Source organism: Gambusia affinis, linkage group LG02 (assembly GCF_019740435.1).
Source record: "Gambusia affinis linkage group LG02, SWU_Gaff_1.0, whole genome shotgun sequence".
In the NCBI taxonomy this organism is placed as follows: Eukaryota; Metazoa; Chordata; class Actinopteri; order Cyprinodontiformes; family Poeciliidae; genus Gambusia; species Gambusia affinis.
Genome location: NC_057869.1, coordinates 18,377,336 through 18,397,766, shown reverse-complemented (window position 1 = coordinate 18,397,766; position 20,431 = coordinate 18,377,336). Strand labels below are relative to the sequence as shown.

The 20,431-nt window shown below is 38.5% G+C and overlaps 1 protein-coding gene across 4 annotated transcripts in view; it reads right to left on the bottom strand.

The window, feature by feature from the left end:
• The window catches only part of apba2b (amyloid beta (A4) precursor protein-binding, family A, member 2b), a 49,383-nt gene that overhangs the window by 3,572 nt on the left and 25,380 nt on the right, over nucleotides 1-20,431 (bottom strand). For 2 of the 4 annotated variants that reach the window (XM_044100231.1, XM_044100240.1), the window contains 9 exons: nucleotides 15,930-16,439; nucleotides 14,679-15,736; nucleotides 13,075-13,155; nucleotides 11,977-12,016; nucleotides 11,223-11,368; nucleotides 8,014-8,049; nucleotides 5,920-6,006; nucleotides 4,370-4,555; nucleotides 2,303-2,482 (listed from right to left, as the gene is read on the bottom strand). In XM_044100231.1, the coding sequence (XP_043956166.1) occupies nucleotides 2,303-2,482; nucleotides 4,370-4,555; nucleotides 5,920-6,006; nucleotides 8,014-8,049; nucleotides 11,223-11,368; nucleotides 11,977-12,016; nucleotides 13,075-13,155; nucleotides 14,679-15,736; nucleotides 15,930-16,419 (2,304 nt within the window). In that variant the 5' untranslated portion in view covers nucleotides 16,420-16,439. The remainder of the gene's footprint in view (nucleotides 1-2,302; nucleotides 2,483-4,369; nucleotides 4,556-5,919; nucleotides 6,007-8,013; nucleotides 8,050-11,222; nucleotides 11,369-11,976; nucleotides 12,017-13,074; nucleotides 13,156-14,678; nucleotides 15,737-15,929; nucleotides 16,440-20,431) is intronic. The other 2 variants (XM_044100257.1, XM_044100249.1) reach the window with 1 other exon arrangement.

Genomic DNA, 20,431 nt, shown 5'->3' with positions numbered 1-20,431 from the left:
CACACACTCACACCTAGGGAGAATTTAGAGAAACCAATTAACCTGACAGTCATGTTTTTGGACTGTGGGAGGAAGCCGGAGAACCCGGGGAGAACCCACGCATGCACAGGGAGAACATGCAAACTCCGTGCAGAAAGACCCCGGGCCGGGACTCGAACCCAAGACCCAGTGCTACCAATTGCAGCACTGTGCAGCCCCGATTTGAATATGTCTATAATAAAAGTTTAATATTAGCAAATGCATATATTTGGAGAGTTTTAGGTGTTAACCAGCTAAACAATATGGTGTTGTCATTATCTTAAAACTATTGAAGTCATTTTGTCCTACTCCCATGCAGTGGATACACATCCCAAACAAGCTATCAGGGATGTATTAAACCTTATTGAATCTACTGATAATTACTTAGAGTTTTAGTAATTTAGTATTTTTTATTTATTTGCTTAAATTACATAATATATTTCTAGGGCACTTGATCTATAACATAATAAAAATTAATTTACTGTACAGCTTATTGTTCATTTGAATACACAAATCTAACACCACATAGCATTACTGATAAGTGAGGTCAATAAGACAGATTATTTCATAACAGTGGCACCTGATAGCTGGTGGGATTTATGAGGCAGTAAATATGTAACGGATTTTAACCAAATTGATAGGCAGCAAACTGTTTTGATTAATAAACTGGATCAGAGCATCACCAAAACCTCAGCTTTTGTGGTGTGTTCATGGTCTACAGTGGCCAGAAAAAAACAGTAGTGAACTTGAGACCTGGTCATGGCTAACCTTCTATCATACGCATCCTGGGTCTGTAATTGGGTCACTGCGAAACCTTGAAGTGGCAGTCTCAGAGTAAAAACTGTCATTTTACACCACAGTCACTATGTTAATATCATGTTCTTTAATTTGCTGGAATTTGTCCGTATTTCTTTTAGCTCCAATCATGTGTTCTGGCTTTTGTTATTTTCTTATTCTTCTGCCATTTATTCACACTTACCCTCTCCGATGTATTTAGTTGCTGGTTATAAGCCAGTCAGAGCTGCATTATTAAAGTCTGTGTTCCTGATCTTATTTATTATTTATTATTATTTATTGTTTCATTTTGGAAGCATTGTCATCCTTCACAAATCACTTCCAAGAATATGTAATATGTGAAGCTCCTTGCAGATTAAATTCCCTCATGTTCAAACAAATTTGTTTTACAGAAAACCATTTGCAAAATAAAACATATTCTCTTATCTCTCAGAGTAAGTTAGCAGATTTATTTATTTTTTTTTAAGTTTTGTTGGCTCTGGTGGCCTTTATTTGAAAGTAGTTTGACAGGAAACAGGGTAATCAGAGAGGGGGAAGATATGCAGTAAATGTCACCAGGCTGGGAATCGAACCTGCGACCACCGCCACGAGGAATAAGGCCTCAATATGTGGGTCGTGCTTTGCCCCCGTTAGCAGCTTTTTAACATTTATTTGGAGACTATCCTGTTACATTTTCTTATAAAGTAGTTTCAATATAAATGATTAATGTATCTGTTAACATAGTTATTATTTATAAGTTAATCATCTCTATCAATATTTTACTGCATTTATAGTTTGACTTGGTTTTTCAAATCCCATTTAGCTTTTTCGCTTTTTTTGTTACCCTTGTTTATGAAAAAATATATATATTAAAACTAATAAACAATTAAAATTTTCAGGTTCTTGTAGAAGCCTTGTACAAATATTTGTATAATACAAGCATTATGAAGAAAATACAGATAAGATTAAATAAAATCATGCTTTTTGTATTTTTTAAATTTGTTAAACATGTCATGTCTACCAATCTTTCCTTTGTTCTGCTCTCTCTCTCTGCTGTTTCCTGTTCAGTGTTTTGACTGTCAGAAACTACCAACATAAACATGAAGCTCTGAGACAATAAATTATTCTTGGCATATTTAGGAGGGGCTACGAAGCTATACTTCTTCAAGATATCCCAGTTTCCCCATCATTGCAAATTACTCATTTGCTTCGAACATAGCATGTGTACCAATGCAGCCATCAGGGGAAATTTTCCATGGCTTCTAAATCTCCTTCAGCCTCCAGGACACAGAGGAGGAAATGCTTCAGCAGAAAGAGCTGCCATGCTCCAAGTGAATTTTTACTGTAACATCTGCCTCTTTGTCTGTCAAATTAGCTAAAAGCTACAACAAGTGGGATTTGTGCTGCACTTTGTAAAATCTCAAGCCATTTCTCTATTGCTTCTGTTTCCTGCACTGACAGAGATAAAAACACCTGCAGAGAAAAATGGACGTCTTTCACGCCGACCGACCTCCTTGCAGTTTTCAGAGTTGGAGAAGTGGATGAGGTCATCATTGTACATTTCCTGTGTGTTGATGATGTCACTGTACTCCTTCTGACTCAGGTCCTCTGGGTTGATGCCGTTGGCTCTCAGAAACTCCTGGTAGGCCACACTGAACGCCTGACCAATAGACTGAGCAATGAGCTGAGCCTGGTGACACACAGCCAAAACAATATCATCATTTAAAATCCTGGTTGCTTTATGTTATTTCTTTTTTCACACTGCATTGCACATAAACTATAGTTTGTCAGCAAGCAGAAAAGCATCCTTGAGTGTGCCAAGAATATGTTTACACATAAAATGAATTGATTTTTACTGTCCAAAGCTATTTGTTCTCATAGAGTTACGACATTTACTCATAAATGTTCCTTATTTAGAAGGAGACTCAGTTAAGCAAAACAACGCTGAGGAAAAATTAATGCACTAAACGTTGATCTTTAAAATTATCAAATGATTTACAATAGCATCCCCTCAAACGAGACAGACACAGCACACAAAGTCAGTCGCCTCATCTTCATGTTTCACCTTGAATTCAACACACATTGCAAGAATTAAATCCAAACCTTTTTTTCTTCATTCACTTTGCTTCCAAAAGCAAATTCTTGAATCAAGCATTCCTTATTTTCACCACAAAATCTCAATTTCCCCAGTGTTATGAATTCATCAGTATCATAATAGTCTTTGGTCCAATTTGTTCATATAAACAAAGCCCGCCTTATCAGTGGGTACAGCTAATCTTAATTCATAAAATGAAATGACATCAGACTTAAATAGTGATTTTCAACCCTCAGAGTGTTCTCAAATAAAATCAGTTGTTTTCTTCCACGCACACATTCACACACTCAAGATGGCAAGTTACTGGTTTGGCCACAGATGTTCATCAGTCTGACAGAACCGAGGCCGCCATATTGCCCCATCGGCCCTCTGACCAACAGCAGTGGAGCAGTTGGGTGAAGTGTCTTGCCCAAGGACACAACAACAGGGGCGGGCAAAGCGGGAATCAAACTGGCAACTCACCAATTGCAGGACAAACTCCTACCGCTGACATGGAGCCACTCACTGGCTTCCTGTTCATGTTAGGACTGATTTTAAATTAACTTTTATTATTGACTTTTAGACAGCTGTGTGCATACAGGCCAGATGTTACATACTCTTTTGTACACACAATCTTTATAAATTATTGAGTGTAATTATATATATTATACACACTTTCTATCTCTCTCTCTATATATATATAATTACTTTTGGAGGTAATCTAGTACTTAAAAATTGTTGGAGATGAGATTCAAAGAGCTGAGTGGAATATTTGATTAGCTAAACTGGCTAACACAAAAACTATTTTTTTAAGTGTGCAAGAAAACAGCACAAGGCCTCCTTTAAGGTTTGCAGACAGAAACCAAATGGAGATTCTGTGAGGTTCCAAGCTGCTTCAGTGAATTAATTTTACCCAAGAAAACAAGATAAAAAGTCCCAAACAGGAAATGATGGCTGCAGCCAGTGAAACCACAACAAGAGAAACAGTTTCTAAACTGATGGATGAGTGGCTGAATACTTCCACTAAAACTCTGGCAGCAAAATTAGATGAAGAGGGGACAGATTGGAGTCCAGCCTTTATACCACTTGGCAGTGAAAACTGAGCTGCTGGCTCCTCGGTGCAACATTGTTCCTGTTGCCAAGACTTCCTGAAACTGCTTCAACGAGGCAGGCAGCAGCTCCATGGGGTGAAAATAAATAAATTAAAAGAAATCAAAAGTGCCCAGCTAGTAACTATTAATGCAAATCAGTGGGTTCCTCTGATCAGTTATTGTGAGGTGCACAGAGATGTTTTTGAACTGATGACAGTGAAATGTAATAGCGTTCGCTGTATTCAGGCTAAGGAAGCCAAATCACGTCTTGAAGCAAAACCCCAGCAAACTCCATTTGAATATGATATAAGTGGCATCCCGGAGTAAAAGAAACATAACACTTAAAGGAACTGCCTGGGAAAGACTTACGCTTCCCCAAATCTGGACGGATTTCTGTTTTTTAGTCACTTACGTCCTCGGATTCAAAGACATGACATATCATCTTGTACTGCTTCTTTGCCTCAGGCGCTCCAGGTGTCGTCTCGATACAGTCCTGGGAGGCTGTTCGAGGCATCCGCCGCCTTGCCATCAGCACCACGATGTTCCCGATGTCAGCAATGTAGGAGATGGTGCGCAGTGCGTTGTCCATCATTGTTTCCTGTGGGCACAGGAACCCAAACATTGCAAGTCAGACTCAATTTGCAAACTTTGCCCTGAACATTAAAGTAACAGACAGCTAATGCTGAATCCATCTAGTTGCAAATAAATGCATAATGCTTGTGCTGTTCCTTGTTGAAAATGCATTTGAAATTCATTTGTGTCTAATTAAAATTGCTTACATGCAGTTCAGTTACTATAATACACAGTATGCCCTATGAAGAAATATGATGATAATTATTACATTATATTAATAGATTTTTCTTGACGCTGCATCATTCATGAGAAAAAAGAAGCGATAACAGAATTCAAAAATGTCTTCTTTTGATTTTCATGAAGCTGTATAAATAGATTACAACTCAATTAAAATATGCTCTGAATTAGATTATCTGCAGATTTGGTTCATCTTATATTACATCCACAAAACAAAACACAAACTTAGGCCTATTCTAATAGTGTAATGATATTTGTTTACTCAGCCTAATAATAGCCTTGTGTGGTATAATAGATTGCATGAGGCATTAAATTTTAATGTAGTAGCAATTTGGAGAAGAAGCAGACTTCAAATAATGTGTGTTTATTCAGAGGAGGTTTTAATTGTTCATGTTTTATAATAACACGCTGAAGTTCTTTGCAGTTTTCTTCATTTCATTAACTCTGTGACAGTTTTATTATATGAATCTAATGGATGCTGTTTTTCCAGCCCACTTTTGGACTTGTTCTAATAACGAACCCAAATCAGGAGTCACCCTTGCAGGATACATAAAGCTTGCAACTGCAGAACATAAGTACATTTTTTGGACTGAATTGATTTTGCAGAAGTGCCAGAACCAGAGGGAAACATATAGGAAAGGGAGGAAGACAGAAACCGCATTGCAGCACGATATTTTCTATGTTTTTGTTTTTTTACTAGGAGGCTGCCCACACTTAAAATCTGACAGCCAAACCAAGAAAAAGGCTGAAGCGCCGCAAATAAATCATTTGCTGTTTCCATATAATTCTAAAAAAATATTGTGCAAAGTGTCTTATGTGAGTGGAAAAATATTTTTAGGATCAACTGAGATAAGGAATATGGAGAACAAACGTTACTTTTACTTTTCCACACACTGATTTATTTGAATATCACAAAAAAGGCACGCTCGACAGATGTTTGCAAACAATTTTAAAAGGGAAATCTCAATGTGACGACTTGAGATTAGACAAATGAAAGCCGTGGTTTCATAAGATGCAGCTGGCAGCAGTGGCTAAGCTCCAACTATTTCAACTTCTGTGCATCCCAGCATCTCCTCCGTTATTTATCAATGTGAAACTGACAAAAGGCATCTTCAAGAAAAACAACTGCTTTTATTTAACAGGAGTACTTACTTGTGTGTCTGCATTGAGCACTTTGATTCTCTGGGTAGAGATAAACAGATCGACCTCAGTCAGGGTCTGAGCATCTCCATCAGCGTTCTAGAGGAACATACAAAAATAGGAGTTGTGATTTGAAATGTTTCAGATGTTTGTGGACACCCCTGTTTGTGTCTGCATGCATGTTCAGTGCTGAGTCCAGTTGGAGAGCTGCTTGTCAGATGGACAGATTTATGAGTGTAAAGGTGATGTGCAAGTGACGATAAAGAGGGAAGCGTTTTGGCAGTGATGTCCACTCAGATCATCTGTCCTGGCACCAGCATGGCGAACTGGAGCGGAAACTAGAAACAGCTTAACACTAAGCCCTCACCAGCTGGCTGTTACACCAGTGAGAGCAGAACAAGCAGGCATACATTTCCCTCTAATCACTGTGAGCTGCAGACTAATAAAATTATATTTGCTCTGGTTTAATTACGACTGTATTTTGCATTTGAAATCAACCAAGACTGAAAAAGAAATAAAACAAATATCAGGAAAGTTTAGGCATTCATGTTAAAAATGGTAAGCAGTTTGTTTGAGACAGTGGCCTCTGAATAGCACTTCATTTCTTTTTATCCTCCATGAGTAAAGAAAAGTGGACACAAACTAGGACAGATTAGAAAAAGTTACAAACAGGTGTTGGGAAATCATCTTTTAAATGTAACCTCATTCTCTAGGCTGCTTTTATTTTAGGAAAAGTGGGTTGTTCTTGCACACAGAGAGCTTACACATCTGAATAAGAGTATAGAAACAACTCCGGTCTTATTTTATCTTAATTGAATTATTAGGACTGTTTCTTAGAGGAGACTGAAAACCAACATGTCCTTTGGATCACATGCAGTATCTACAGGGGGTTATTACTGTTATAAAAGTATAAATCGGTTTCCTCCAGGCTGTGGGTTGCTTAACAAAAGATTTTCAAAGGTCTTTCTACTCAGCTTTCTATGACATTTTCACTGAACACATGTGGACATTTACAGATCAGGATTAAAACTGTGAGGCATGAACTTCTGTTCAAGTTGCTGAATCCTAAATTTATTTTGTAGGAATGATTATGTAGTCAATCATAGTTTTGCCAAAAACAAATATATTTTCCACAGCAAAATAAATTACTTAATCTCAGTTTACCACGCTTGGTTTATTTCACTTTGTTTTATGAATTGTCTTGCATAATCTTTTACCTGTATATATAGTTTACTAAAATATTACATTTTATTAGATATTAGTAGATTTTCCATAATAACATTCCAAACCAAGGAGAGCTCATTTATTTTTGTATTTATTTACAAATAAATAAAAAAGTGAACTGCCCTTTTAGTTCCCTTTTGTTGGAACTTTATTAACTTTAAACATATGCAAATTACTGTTTAGTACTTTTATATATGTTTTGATAACATCATTGCCTTGCAGACTTGGTAGAACACCAAGGATGTGTAAATTGTTTTTCTGCTGAAGCTTGATGCATTGTGGAAAGACAGATTGTGGACTAAAAAAAATGTAAAAGTGAAATTTTGGGCACGGTATATCAACCCTGCTTGTAACTTGTGCTGTAGCCAGAGCTTCAGAAAATATTACACTAGAGAGAAGAACCAAGTCAATCCCAGCAAATTTCCAAAGCAACATCACAAAGCCTGCTTGGTTTCTGAAGATAATTATATAAATACAGTATGCAGTAGGACGGAAATTTAGAGATGTGTTCTAGTTCTTATACTATGTAATCCCACATCACTGCAGTTGTTCTGTATTATTAAAATGAAGACCTGTGATTCTTTTCATACATTTTTTGATGAAAAATATTTAGCAGAAAAGGCTTAACAGTTTTTCTAAGAATCTCAGACTGGAGAGCAAAACCACCTTTACACTCGGCTGAATGCGGAAATGAATGAATGAAAAAACGTGAACTTGGCCAAAAATTGTTGAGCTCTGTGCAACAATTTATTTCATGAGGCCTGTGAGACAGAAGTGAAAGAGGACACACACAGACAAGCGAAAGTGCAATGTAAAAGGAAAAAGGTGAGAGTGGAAGGAGAGTGACCAGAGGCTCTTCCTTGTGCTCTGTTTATTACACACCGCCTTTTTCTTGATTTTGGCAGCCTTCTGAACCCTCTGGCAGGAAGGCAAGCAGGCAGGCAGGCAGGCAGGAAGGCAGGCGTTGGGACGGGACAAGGTCAGCAGATAACAGGAGCACAGAGAACAGGGGGAAAAGAAGGAGGACATAAAGGAGGGTTATAAAGAAAATACGGGTAAGACGGTAAAGCCCCGAACCACATGTTGTTCTAACAAACAGGGAGCGTGACGGAGACAGAAGGGGCGTGTATGAGCGCATGTATGCGTGTGCGTGCACAGCACAGTGTTGATTATCAAATACAAATCAAAACAGTAATTACACAGGGTGATAATTGCTTCTTCTCTTGTAAACACAACATATTAAAAACAAGCCGCTATAAATAGGACCTGTTTCTAAATTGTAACAAAGTTCTGTCTGATTGGTTTCAGCGACTGTGGACGACTCACCCCCACTTTTCTGGTCAAGTAATTTACCAACAAAACACACTGACCAATAGGATAGCACCATTTCAATATCAATTAGAGGCACTAGGAAGATTTCACAATGCTTTATTCCAATGGACTCAGCTCTTTGACCTCAGTGTCAAAGACAAAATAATATGAGCAGGACAGAAATCAACATCAAATCTAGAAAAAATAGAGACGATTAGGTAGTGAGAGGATTTACTGAATGCCAGGGGTTTGTTTCTTTTGGCTGCACTAAAAATAGGGTGCAACCAAACAGATTAAAGGCACTTAGACACTAATGTTTAAGGGACTGGCTGGAAAATAACACATTAAAGCAATGAGCCCTACAGTTTTCTTTTTTATTACTATTATTAAATGAACCAGTTTTTAATGTTTCAACATCTCTAGCTGTGGTTCAAGCATATATACACCTTTTGCACATTTGTCACTTTAAAACCACAAGTTTTGATGTATTTCATTGGATCTTTATGAGACGGATCAACTCAAGGTGGTGGATGATTGAGGAGGAGAAATAATACATGGATTAAAATTATTTTTCCCCAAATAGAAACCTGTGAAGAGTGGGGTGCATTTGTATTTTGCCCCATTACTCTGACACACTAATATAAAATGCAAATGACTTAATAATTAAAAACAGTCTTACTCTGAGTCAAGTAATCTCAGCGTAAATATAAGTGTTCTGTAAAGAATTGTCAAAGAAAAGTAGGGAACAAACAACATTGGGAAAACACAGGAACCCAACAAACAGGTCAAATTTAAAGTCAGGTTGGGTTAGTGAACCATGAAGGCAGCAGGATGTTGGGTAGGCTTTTGTCTTCAGCAGAGACAGTAGAGTTGATGGAAAGATGGGTGAAGCTAAAAGACCTGGTAGTGGCTGCAAAAGAGCTGTGAGTGTCAACTCTGCAAATGAGTTGACACACACAGACCCAAAGAAAGAATTTGGGTCTGGACTAAAAGACTTAAACATTGATCTTCATGTGCTCTTCACCCAGTCTGACTTAGCTTGCAAAAAAAGAAACGGGCAAACATTTCATTTTTTAGATTTGTAAAGCTGGTACAGAAATACCCCAAAGGTCTGGAAGCTTGTTGAGTAAGACATTTATTATTGATTCAGGGGGATTGAATACATGTACATGCCACACTTTTCAGATTTTGTCTTGGAAAACATATTAGCAACATTGTACTGCTTTCCTTTCATTTTGCAAGTATGCATGTTTCACATATATCAAAGAACGCTGAAGTTTATGGTTGCAATGTGACAAAATGTGGAAAAGTATAAGTGGCATGAGCATTTTAGCAAGGCAATGTGACATTCAATTCAATATTTATATAAAAACGACAGAATATCTCTGCATTAAAAAACTCAACTACAATACATACTACAAATATAGCAAAAGTCATAACAAAGAGGAAGAAGCTTTTCTACTATTATTTTAAGAAGTTTCATCAGCTCACATGCAACACAAGAGATGTAAGGCTCTTGGCAACATCTACTGAGGCGCTGAGCAGTTCGGCAGGGGGTCGACAACAGGAAGGAGTTGAAGGTAGGGGTGGGGATGAAGCTTCATAAATATTACATCAAACTGAGTGAATGTCAGGCAAACAGGATCTGCATAAATGAGCTACACAATACACCTGCCAAAATGTTCTCCTCAGTTCTTTGCTTCGGGGAGCTTCAGCAGAACTTCAGTGCACTAACCGATTGCTTCCTTAGATTGATCTAAAGAAAATAAGTATGAATAATGCCCGTGTGACTGATTTCACTGATGAAGTTCAAAGAATTGGTGAACAGGATTAAGACGCATCCAGCAGCAAAGTTGCCCAATCTCGCAGAACTAACAACCTTGAATTTTAAAAATGTTAAACACTGTCTGCTAAGCTACAATTTATTTTGGAGAAAACTTAATGCCTTTAATCACTGTAATTCTGAACTTGTCCTTGAACTTTATTCTTAAAACATGTCCAGAACAGATAAGTTCACCCCTCCACAGCAGATCTTGTTGCAGTAGCCTATGTCAGTTTCTAAAAGTGGATAGTTGCACAGGAGGTCATCCAATATTTAGGAAGGCATCCATGGTTGTGTTCACATGAGAGGGAGCTCAGATCCATTTGTTAGGGAGTTGAAACTTCAAAGCATTTGGACAAATATCCTCTCGTGAATCTTCTCACGACATTGTTCTTTAGTGAAATGAGTCACCTGGCACAGGAACTCCAAGTATAGCTGAGAAATAAAGACGTCTATGTTTTCTTGAAAGAAAGATGTTTTTCAGTCGATGTTACCTTGCAGAACAGATGAATAAAGCAACTCGGCAGCCCAAAGAGGCACTTTACCTACCATCCTATTTTTCTAAACCTGTCCTTGAAGACCATGATCTCAACACAGCAGAGCAGAGAGTGAGTCACACAAAGGGAAATATTAACATGGCCTGCACAGAGGTGCAGCTTGATCTTCCCTTGCCAGGGGTTCTACTGCATGGAGTTTGCATATTCTCCTTGTGGATGCCTATATTCTCCCCACAGATCATAAAACAACCAAAATCAATATCTTAAAAAAAATGGAACCTGAGTTAACTTTCTGGGCCTAAATGACTTCGTTTGAATTTCAGAGTTCAATTTACTGTTCGGTTTTTCACATATCAAATATGTAAGAGCTTTATTGGGGAAAAAAATGTTATGACTTTACAGCACAGTAAGCACTATTTATGTCAGAATTGGTGCATGTGACAGAATATTGTTTTTGGTACCTTGACCCTGCTGACAGCCTCTTGCGCCTGCATCATGCGGATGTTCTTGGAGGGGTTCCTCTCAGACAGCAGCTGGGTGGAGCCCAGGTAGTTAGCAGCAAAGATAATGCCATCGATCAGGTCTTCTGGCTCGCAGGGTCCAGGGACTGAGAGAACAGTGATGAATAGACGGAGCAAAAACAGACAGATGATGTTTTGACTGAAGCTGCGTGTGCCTTGCAGAAGGTACTTTAATCACTGGGTTCTCGGAGCCTTGTTCAAAATAAAGCTGTTGCTCTTAAGATCTGGAGATGGTAGACTGGATTTGCCAAACCTTAAATCATTTAGTGGTGTCGTTTTGATCTCAAAACATGCTGGAATTTTTAAAATGCCTTGCAGAGGTATTCAAACACACTTTTTTAGATCCACAAAAAATTTGCATTTTATTGGAATCTGTAAATGCAGCAGCATATGGTTCTATAAACATCTCCTTTCCTTTTATTTCACAGAAATATACTATTATGATATAGTTTTAATATGATTGTAACAGGGCACTGTGCATAGACTTTACCGCATAAAAATCAAAGTGAAATAAATTTGCTATTTAACAGTGAAAACTATTAACTAAGGTCTTAACATTTCAAGCCTTGAACAAGACTAGAAATCCCAAGGCTAGAGATCACAGGTCAGTGAAAGACACACTGAAAGAATCACTAATGGAGTTGTTTAGTATGATTATAATTTCTTGGGCTTATTAGGAAGCAGAATAACTCACCATCAACAAAGCTGGGGAAGGATGCAACTTTCTTTGCTGGCTGAAAGACAGAAATTTGATAGAAAAATAAATCCATCAGATTCATGTGCCTGCATGGCCAGTTTTCTATGATAACACTAAAAAGTCATTTTTTGCTATCTAGCAGAAAATCTGTAAATTATGTGTTGACATAATATCTCATGGGTTTCATCAGGTGTTTACCTATAGCTTTGAGCTACACTTTTCCATGTTTTGCAGTAATATTTAATATTTTAAAGTCCTGTAAGATTCCAGGCTTTCTCTATCTACTTATTATTATTATTATTATTATTATTATTATTATTATTATTATTATTATTATTATTATTATTATTATTATTATTATTATTATTATTATTATTATTATTATTATTATTATTATTATTATTATTATTATCACAATCAGTTACACTTAAAGACATACGCTGCTAATATAGTTTTACTAACGAGTTGCTTTTATATCACTTTTTTCTGCTTTAAAGTGTACTACCTCTTTTCTTTAAAGAAGTTTCAATAAATTAACTTAAATTCAAATAATTAAGCAAATCAGCCATGTTGGACCAAACTTATTTGCTAATAACTAGTTACATTTTAATTCAGATTTTACTAACTTACGGTCATGCAATTATATTCCTCTCTGTTATTTATGCAGTGCTGTTCCCATAAGTGGTGAAAAAATGCTCATGAATAAATATGTGTAAGTATGTTATTCCAAACTGATGATGATGTGGCAGGAAAAAAAAAAGTGGAAATAGGAAAAATCTTGATTCCTGATAGTCAAACCATAATCTCCCTGCATCTACCAGATCACTACATACTCAGAAAGCTTCACTAAAGTGCAAAAAGATCCAGATGAGTGAAAACCTCCGTGAACAAAACCACAAACACAAGGTCAGTTTGTACAAGGCCATCATGCCGCAAGCACCAGACACGAGTACTGGTCGTAATTACACAGCTGCTCATTTAGTCACACACATTTATTATATATTGTATAAAATAACAACCAGTCTTACGAAAGTTGTGCAAAAAAACTAAAGGGGAAATGTAGTAGCTGTTTTTGGATATTCAGTAGCATCTTACCTCCGGTACATTGTTGTTCTCCAAGGGAACATTGAGGTCGGAGCGCTGCTGTTTTCTAGGTTGCTCTGGACCATTATTTACCTGTCAGATAAACACAGAACACACAGGTGCAACAATATAGGCGTCAGAACAGAACAGAGGAGGAAAGATATGATACAGAATTAACACCTCTGTTTCTTCTGTTTGTTAGGTAAACCATTTTAATGATGAAACGATGCAGAACGATGGCTTTAATGGCTTAAAATTCACATTTTCCTCACACCTTAAACCAGATGTAGATGCTCTGCAACTTCGCTACTACATTCAAAATCAACAATATAACATAAAAAACTAGTAAACACATAATCTTTCTGTTAATGCAGATGATTTGCCTTTCTGTGTTTTATAGTAACCATGCTCTCTGACAATATAAGTGTATAAATCTGCTTATGAATGAAGGGGAAAATGTGATTTTTTTTCTCCCTCTATTGGAACACGGATAAAACCGTACCGGGAGAAGTATTTAACCAAGTGGAACATCTTTAATGATGGCGTAGCTTGTTCAATTTGTGTGCACAATCAGAATACAAAAGAGAAAAAAAAAATTGAAGAAGCACAATTTAGCAGTCCCTTGCTGCTCATTTAATTTCACTGGCATTAAGAGTGAAATAAAAAGCCTCTGCTGTTTAAACCCTCCTCCTCAGAGCAGTGGAAATAGGGAAATTCAGACAAGCAGCACATGTTGTTGTGAGTCTGCGTGTCCTCCTTTAGAAGAGACTTAACTGATCAGTATTCATCATGGTGCCCAACTCTGTAGTGCAAACACACATTACATTAATGAGCTTCGTGTTGCTGTTGTGTGGTAGGGGGGAATGCTAAATGCAACGCTGTACAGTACAAAACTACATGTGTTCAAATAAATCCCAAAAGCACAACGTAGGAATTTCATCAATCTGAATTTCATCAGTTCGCTTGACATAGACACCAGCCTCCCATGGCCCTGCTAGAATAAGTGGATACAATGTACGGATGAATGGCATCCTTGATAAACTGTTAACCCTTGGAACCCTGAAATTAAATGTGGGCTATAAAGAGTCAGTAAATTTGAGTCCATCCTGAATATGTGTGCCTTTATTTAGGTCTGGGAGATAAGTAAAAAGGCAGTAAACCTCTAGGTAAGGTGGGGGGAAATGTTTCAACTATATTCTTTGACTTCTGGAGAAATACAAATGTCATTTGCAACTTGTTTGTAACTGTTCACCACAATCATTACAAATCTAGTACCTATTACCATGGATTAGACTGACATATAGTCCTGTTCCAGCTTGGAAAGAAATAAGGCAAAGGCAAATCTATGGGTGACATGGGGGAAGGAGATGGCTGCAACTATTCATTGGCTTCCTGAGAGAAACATGTCACTTATTACTCATTTTCAGCTCTTTACTACGAACATTTGAAATATTGCACCATTTCTATCCTTTAGACTAACATATACACCAATTCAAACAATGTCTGTCTAAAAAAAGGGGGAAAAAAGAAAAAAAGGAGGTATAATTTAGTGGACCCTGAAAACCTGTTTGGTTTAGATGATCACCAGTTAAAAGTTTTGTGTTTCATAAACTTACCTGCTCTTGAGCCCATCTTTGTCTATCTTCCGGAGTGCGTGGGTGGGCCTTGATGCCCCGCTGGAGGTCAGGGTTGTTGTGGTGCATGGAGGGGATGTTCAGGGACTTGGGCCTGCTGTCGTGACGGTGGTGAACTGGTGGATAGGATGCAGCCTCAGGCTTAGAGTGAGGATAGTCACTTGGTACAGGGTCCTGTGCCAGCTCCTCTGGACTTTGGTCAGTGCCACTGCTTAGACTCCCCATACTCATGCTCATCTTGATCTCAGCAACAATTTGGTCAATGTCCTCCTCTGCCTCTTCCCCTGTCTCCCCCTCCACCACCAGCACCTTACGGCTGCGGTACGGGGAGACTCGCACGGAGTTCCCATTGTCTTCAGGTGGGCAATAGTCTCCGGTGTAAGCTCTTCCATGTCTCTCCCCCTCGTCGGCTTCTTCATCTTCTTCTTCTTCATTTGGACAGCCCTCCTCTCTCTCTGCCTCTTGCCCCTCCTCTCGATCATGTCGCTGGGTGTGGTGTGCGTCTTGCATCGGAGGCTGGTGGTGATGGTGATGGTCCAATATGGGTTCTGGTCTCCCATTGTAAATCTGTTCATCGGGATCTTGCTCCACCACCTCACAGCGGACCTCTCCTTCCCCCTCACCCCACTCCTCCACCCTGTGCCTTTCTTGTTCTTCCCAGTGCTCCTGCCTCATCTGGCCCTCCTCTATCCATTCCTCTTGCACCTCCTCATTTTCCTCTCTCCATTCCTCCACCACTTCTTCTTCCTCTTCTTGCCACTCCTCTCTCGCTGCCTCTTCTCCTTCGTCATCTTCAACCCATTCTTCCTCTCTCAACTCTCCCTCGGCCTCCTCCTCTCCTTCCTCTGTCCATCCTTCCTCAGCTTTCTGGCATTCACTAGCATGAGATCCATGTTGCTGAATGGTACCTGAACAGTTGCCCTGGCTGTGACTGTGGTTACAGTCTCCCTGACTGCTGCAGTCCATTCCCTCCAGGTAGCTGTCATCCTCAGGGCAGTAGCGAATGTAGTAAGTGACTCCCTCATCTTCCTCTGCTAGTCCTGGGGGGGGTTAAAAATTGGAAACAGAATATTATTGATTAATTTCTTTAAAAATCAGAGACATTCTTGAATCACTGTTACAAAGGATGTTTCCAATTAACTTCACTCAGAACTCAGTGACCAATGTGTAGAACATTTTAAAGTATTTATGAATATCCTGTTCTCTCAGAAAGATGGCTCATGACACACTCACCATCGTCATAGTCTTCCTCATCGTCTGAGGTATTGTTGATATAGTCAGAGCTGGAGTCATCATCCAGACTGTCAGCATCGCCATGAAAGTCTGCTTGATCATGGTCGTTATGCTCCTCCCCCTCATGAGGGTCATGCTCAGGCGTGGACGGAGTTGCTGGCCTTTGATTCTCAAGCTGTGAGTCAACATCTTGGTTGCTGTACTGCTTCATGTCAACATCTGCATCTGCATCTTCTTCCGGTTGACCGCAGCCCCCGTCAGGAGGCTTGGGAGAGGAAAATTGGATGCTGCAGGAGTGAGGGTGGTGTTTTGGATTGTGAGGCTCTTTGTGGTAGCGTAGTGGGCGCTGCCGTGCTGGCAGGGCTTTCAGGTCACATGACTCTGCAGGACGAGGGGCGGGACAGGAGGCAGGGCCGGGACCAGACATGCCGTTTCCCTCGCTGGTCCCAGGCCTCTTCCTTTGGGCCATGATTGGTGGCCTACAAGCCATGCATTGTTATTGATCTGAACCTAGGAGATGGAGCAACACAAAGAAACATGGCCTGAGCAATGTCAAATCATGTTAAAAGCAAAAGTACTGACCAACGATATTTTATAATAATAAAATCACATGGGATACTTTTTAAAACAACTACAACAACAACAACAATAACAAAAAACAATAATCCAAGTGCTCTTTGTCCAGAAAATAAATCCAGATTTTTCCTCCTTCTCTACATTTACCCCATTTCTGCTGCCTGAGACTTTGATGTATTCTTTGTACTCCTACAGAAAAAGCATGGCTCATTCTTCTGCATTTCATGCACATTTTTAGCTACATCCTGAGCCGATTTAGCATAATTCTGTCTTTTTAATTCTCAGTGGTAAGCTCAGTCGGTGAGTGGCACTCACTCTAAGCTTTGTAAAAGTAAACAGAGCCTCTACAAATGTTCAGAATCTTCTGTACAACCTTGTCCTTCTGTTGTTGCACAGAAAAATAATCTTTTGCAATTAGGATTAGACAGTTTCAAGATTAATTTCTGTCTTGTACTCTTAATTTTGAGCACAAAAAGAATGAAGAAAAACTAATCACACTCTAAATTATTAAAATATGGAAAAAAAATTGGAAAAATGGAGCTTATAAATTTAAAAGGAGTATTACTGATTATACCCAGTACTGTTTTGACCAGCTTATTTGATCCAAATATGATACATTTTAAAACAAACAATAAGACAACAATCAATTTAAAATAAAAACAAAATTCATAAAGAAATGTCCTTTAAGAATATATTATTATATAGATACTAGTTCAATTGCCTTCCAATAACAAGCTTAAAATGTTTGCTCTACATTTACATTTTACTTTACTCTCATCTCTTTTGTTAGCTTCCCCTCTCTGCTGTGTCATTAGGTTGTCATGAACACTGCCCTCAGAGAGAGCTGTTGTTGCTGCACTATCCTTTTTCCTTCATCAGAACCATGTCTCCCGTTTCCAGTGATTGAAACAGTTGATTAGATTTTCTCAACATGCCTGGAAATATGTGTCTAAAACAGACAGAAAGACAGCAGAAAACACATGCACCGAGTTCTGGTCCCCAATACAAAGCGTTCTGATTGCACAGATACATGAGAACACCTGATGAAGTAAAGCAACATGTTACACACTTTAAACATCTCGCTTCAGCTTTTCAACCTCTCCTTTTTCAGAATACATAAACGTGTAGCCTCATAATGTGTACTGTCTACCATTCGATGCAGTGACTGCATGTCTTACCTGGAGCTGGGATGTGATACACAATAGGTCTGTGAGTTGCTGTAATAAGAGCACCCCTGCTTTTCCTCCCTCATGTTTTTCCTCGCTCCTCCCATCCCCCTCTGGCTGCCACACAGCATGCACCTCTGTGACTCCACCCTCTCTGCATCCTCATACTATAAAACCAGCTCCATCAGTTAAGAGCTTAGCCCCACCCCTAATGATTCCCTAAAGCTCAGAGTCAGGATTGGTAACTAGGGGTAACTGCATCCTCTGGGGAATGATAACCTTCGACATCCTCTTTGTTGGCTTCTGGGTTTTTAAGAGAAACACATAATCACCACAGTGCTAAAGACTGTTGCTATCTTACAAATTCATACAGCACTTTAGCTGTACGAATTTGCTAAAGTTCATACAGCAAATTCATATGTTTCTTTTGTTTCCTTTGTGTGATTTTTAGGTTCTTATCCAAGTAGCCTTTTCTAAATCTGCTTTGCATTACATGTATTTGAGATTTCTGCTTTGCTAATATATTTGAATGTATTCATAAATAGACTATAATACCACCATCACAAGACCTGTGGGAGATCTGTCCTGCTAGTTTATTCCTATTGTGGCAGATTTAGAAGGAATTACAGCATGACTTACATCTGTGGTTAAAGAGAGAGGGTGTACTCTCGAATTTATGATTTTAAATCTTCTTTGCCAAACAAGCAGCAGCCTCTGGTTTCAAGCAACCCGATGCAAATACTTCCACAGTTTTTACTGTGATTTCCTATCCTACTTTGGCTCTCAAGCTCATACTCCCACACTTTCTTGCATTAAAAATGAGATTGCATATCATAGATCACTGCAGCAACATAAATTTTATCCCCAAGGCAGCTGCATATTATATCCATGAACAATTGCTGAACAGCTTTAATAAATAACAAGAAACTTATGAGTTTTCTGTTTTGTTCCAGATTCAAACAGATTTTACACTCTTTCAGACTACAGTTCAAAGAACTGCAGTTTTCTGAGACTTAGTAAGCTTCCTCTTTAGAGCTTTAAGACAGAAGCACACTTGGTACATTTTCTTTTTCTTCGTTTTTTTTTTTTTGACAAGCGGAAAACAAAAAGTGAGACGACAAGAGAACTTCACAAGAACAGCAGAAAATAGTTTCATTCTCAGTTTAAACTGAGATCAGTGACAGAAAACTAATTAGCTGTTTTGTCTGTCTTACTAAATGCTATTTCACTGTCATTCACAATAATGACTTCTGTCTTTCTATTGTCATTTAATCATCTTATTACACTATTGCATTTTATTTCTAAGCTTGATCGAATATATGTTCCTTTTAGTTTTGCATTTTTATTTTTTACATTTTTTGTCAATTTTATCACCTGCATAATAAAAAAATGCTTTTTAAATACTGTCATAAAAATGTTGCATATAATGGGATGGGAGAAGGTTAATTTCTCCAATCAGCGTAGTTAGGCCGGGTCCTCTTTATTTGCAAGTAAGGAAAAAAAACAACTATATAAAAGAAACTCCCTACAACAAGCTGTACAACTGCTTTGTGTCTGATGTTTATAGGAGCACCATCCGGACTCCTCCGAACTTGAATAAAAATGGACTTAAGAAGGAGATGAAGGCAAAAGAAAAACAAAATGCAGTTGGTTTCATCTCTATACCTTTATTTCTACTTCTAATAAGTATCTGTCTGCAATACAAATGCTCTGATATGTTAGTACTCATGCGAGCTGCTACCTTCATCACCAAAAAGGGCTTGGAAACCACACAAGCACAAACAGGCAGCAACAGCTGCACACCGGTGTTGCCTTGAGTATTTCATTTGTGTGTTTCCAGCTACAGTCAGGGAGCAGTTGCTGGGGTCCTCTTCGTATCTGGAGGAAAATGCACCGGCAAGCGTTCGATAAAGCTTTGAATTACCTTTACATGCTTTCCTATTTTTGCAGACACGCGCCTTGTAGGCGTGTACATGTGTGCATATTTGCATATTTCTGCATTGAGAATGTGTGTGAGCTTAAAAAACTGTGCTGAGGAGCAGACAGAGGACGAGAGTAGCAATTCGGAAGCAGCAGATGGCTCAGTTAGAGTGTGGGCCTCGGGAATACTGATGTCTCTCTGCCTGGAATATTAAGCCATGACCTCTGATCACGCCGCTGAAAGACAGTCAGCCTTGAACAAGAGACAGCCAAAGCACAATAAATGAAAGAAGAAATAACTAAGGGTGAAGATTAAGTATAAAACTTCTCATATAGTTAGGATTTTCTAAATACAGCAAAACACATTTTAATTTTTTTTGTCCAAGTTAATCGTATAATGTTGATGGGAAAAAACTATACTTGCTATCATATTATACAGCATGTTTTCGCTGAAACGTATGGATTAAAAGTGGCGGAAAAGAGATAGAGGAGGCTTATTGAAAAAGATGGACCAGCATAGTTCATTTTTTTTTCAAGTCTATCAATAAAGCAACTCACAATCTAAAAGCCCCATACCAAGAGGAATGCAGCAAAACATTATTGTCTTCAGATGAGCAACTGACTAATAAATGTCTCTCTCTGCCTGGTTTTAGTTATGAGAACTGTTTGCCCTGTAGTGGTTTCTTCTCATCCTTTTTCACATTTTCACTTGACTTTGGTGCTAAAATCCACAACATTGCAACTAAACTGCAGCCAACCTTCTAGACACAAAAGGTTTAACTTTTATGTCCAATATAATTTTTTTTATTGCGCTTTCTGATCTTTACACTTTTTAGTCAT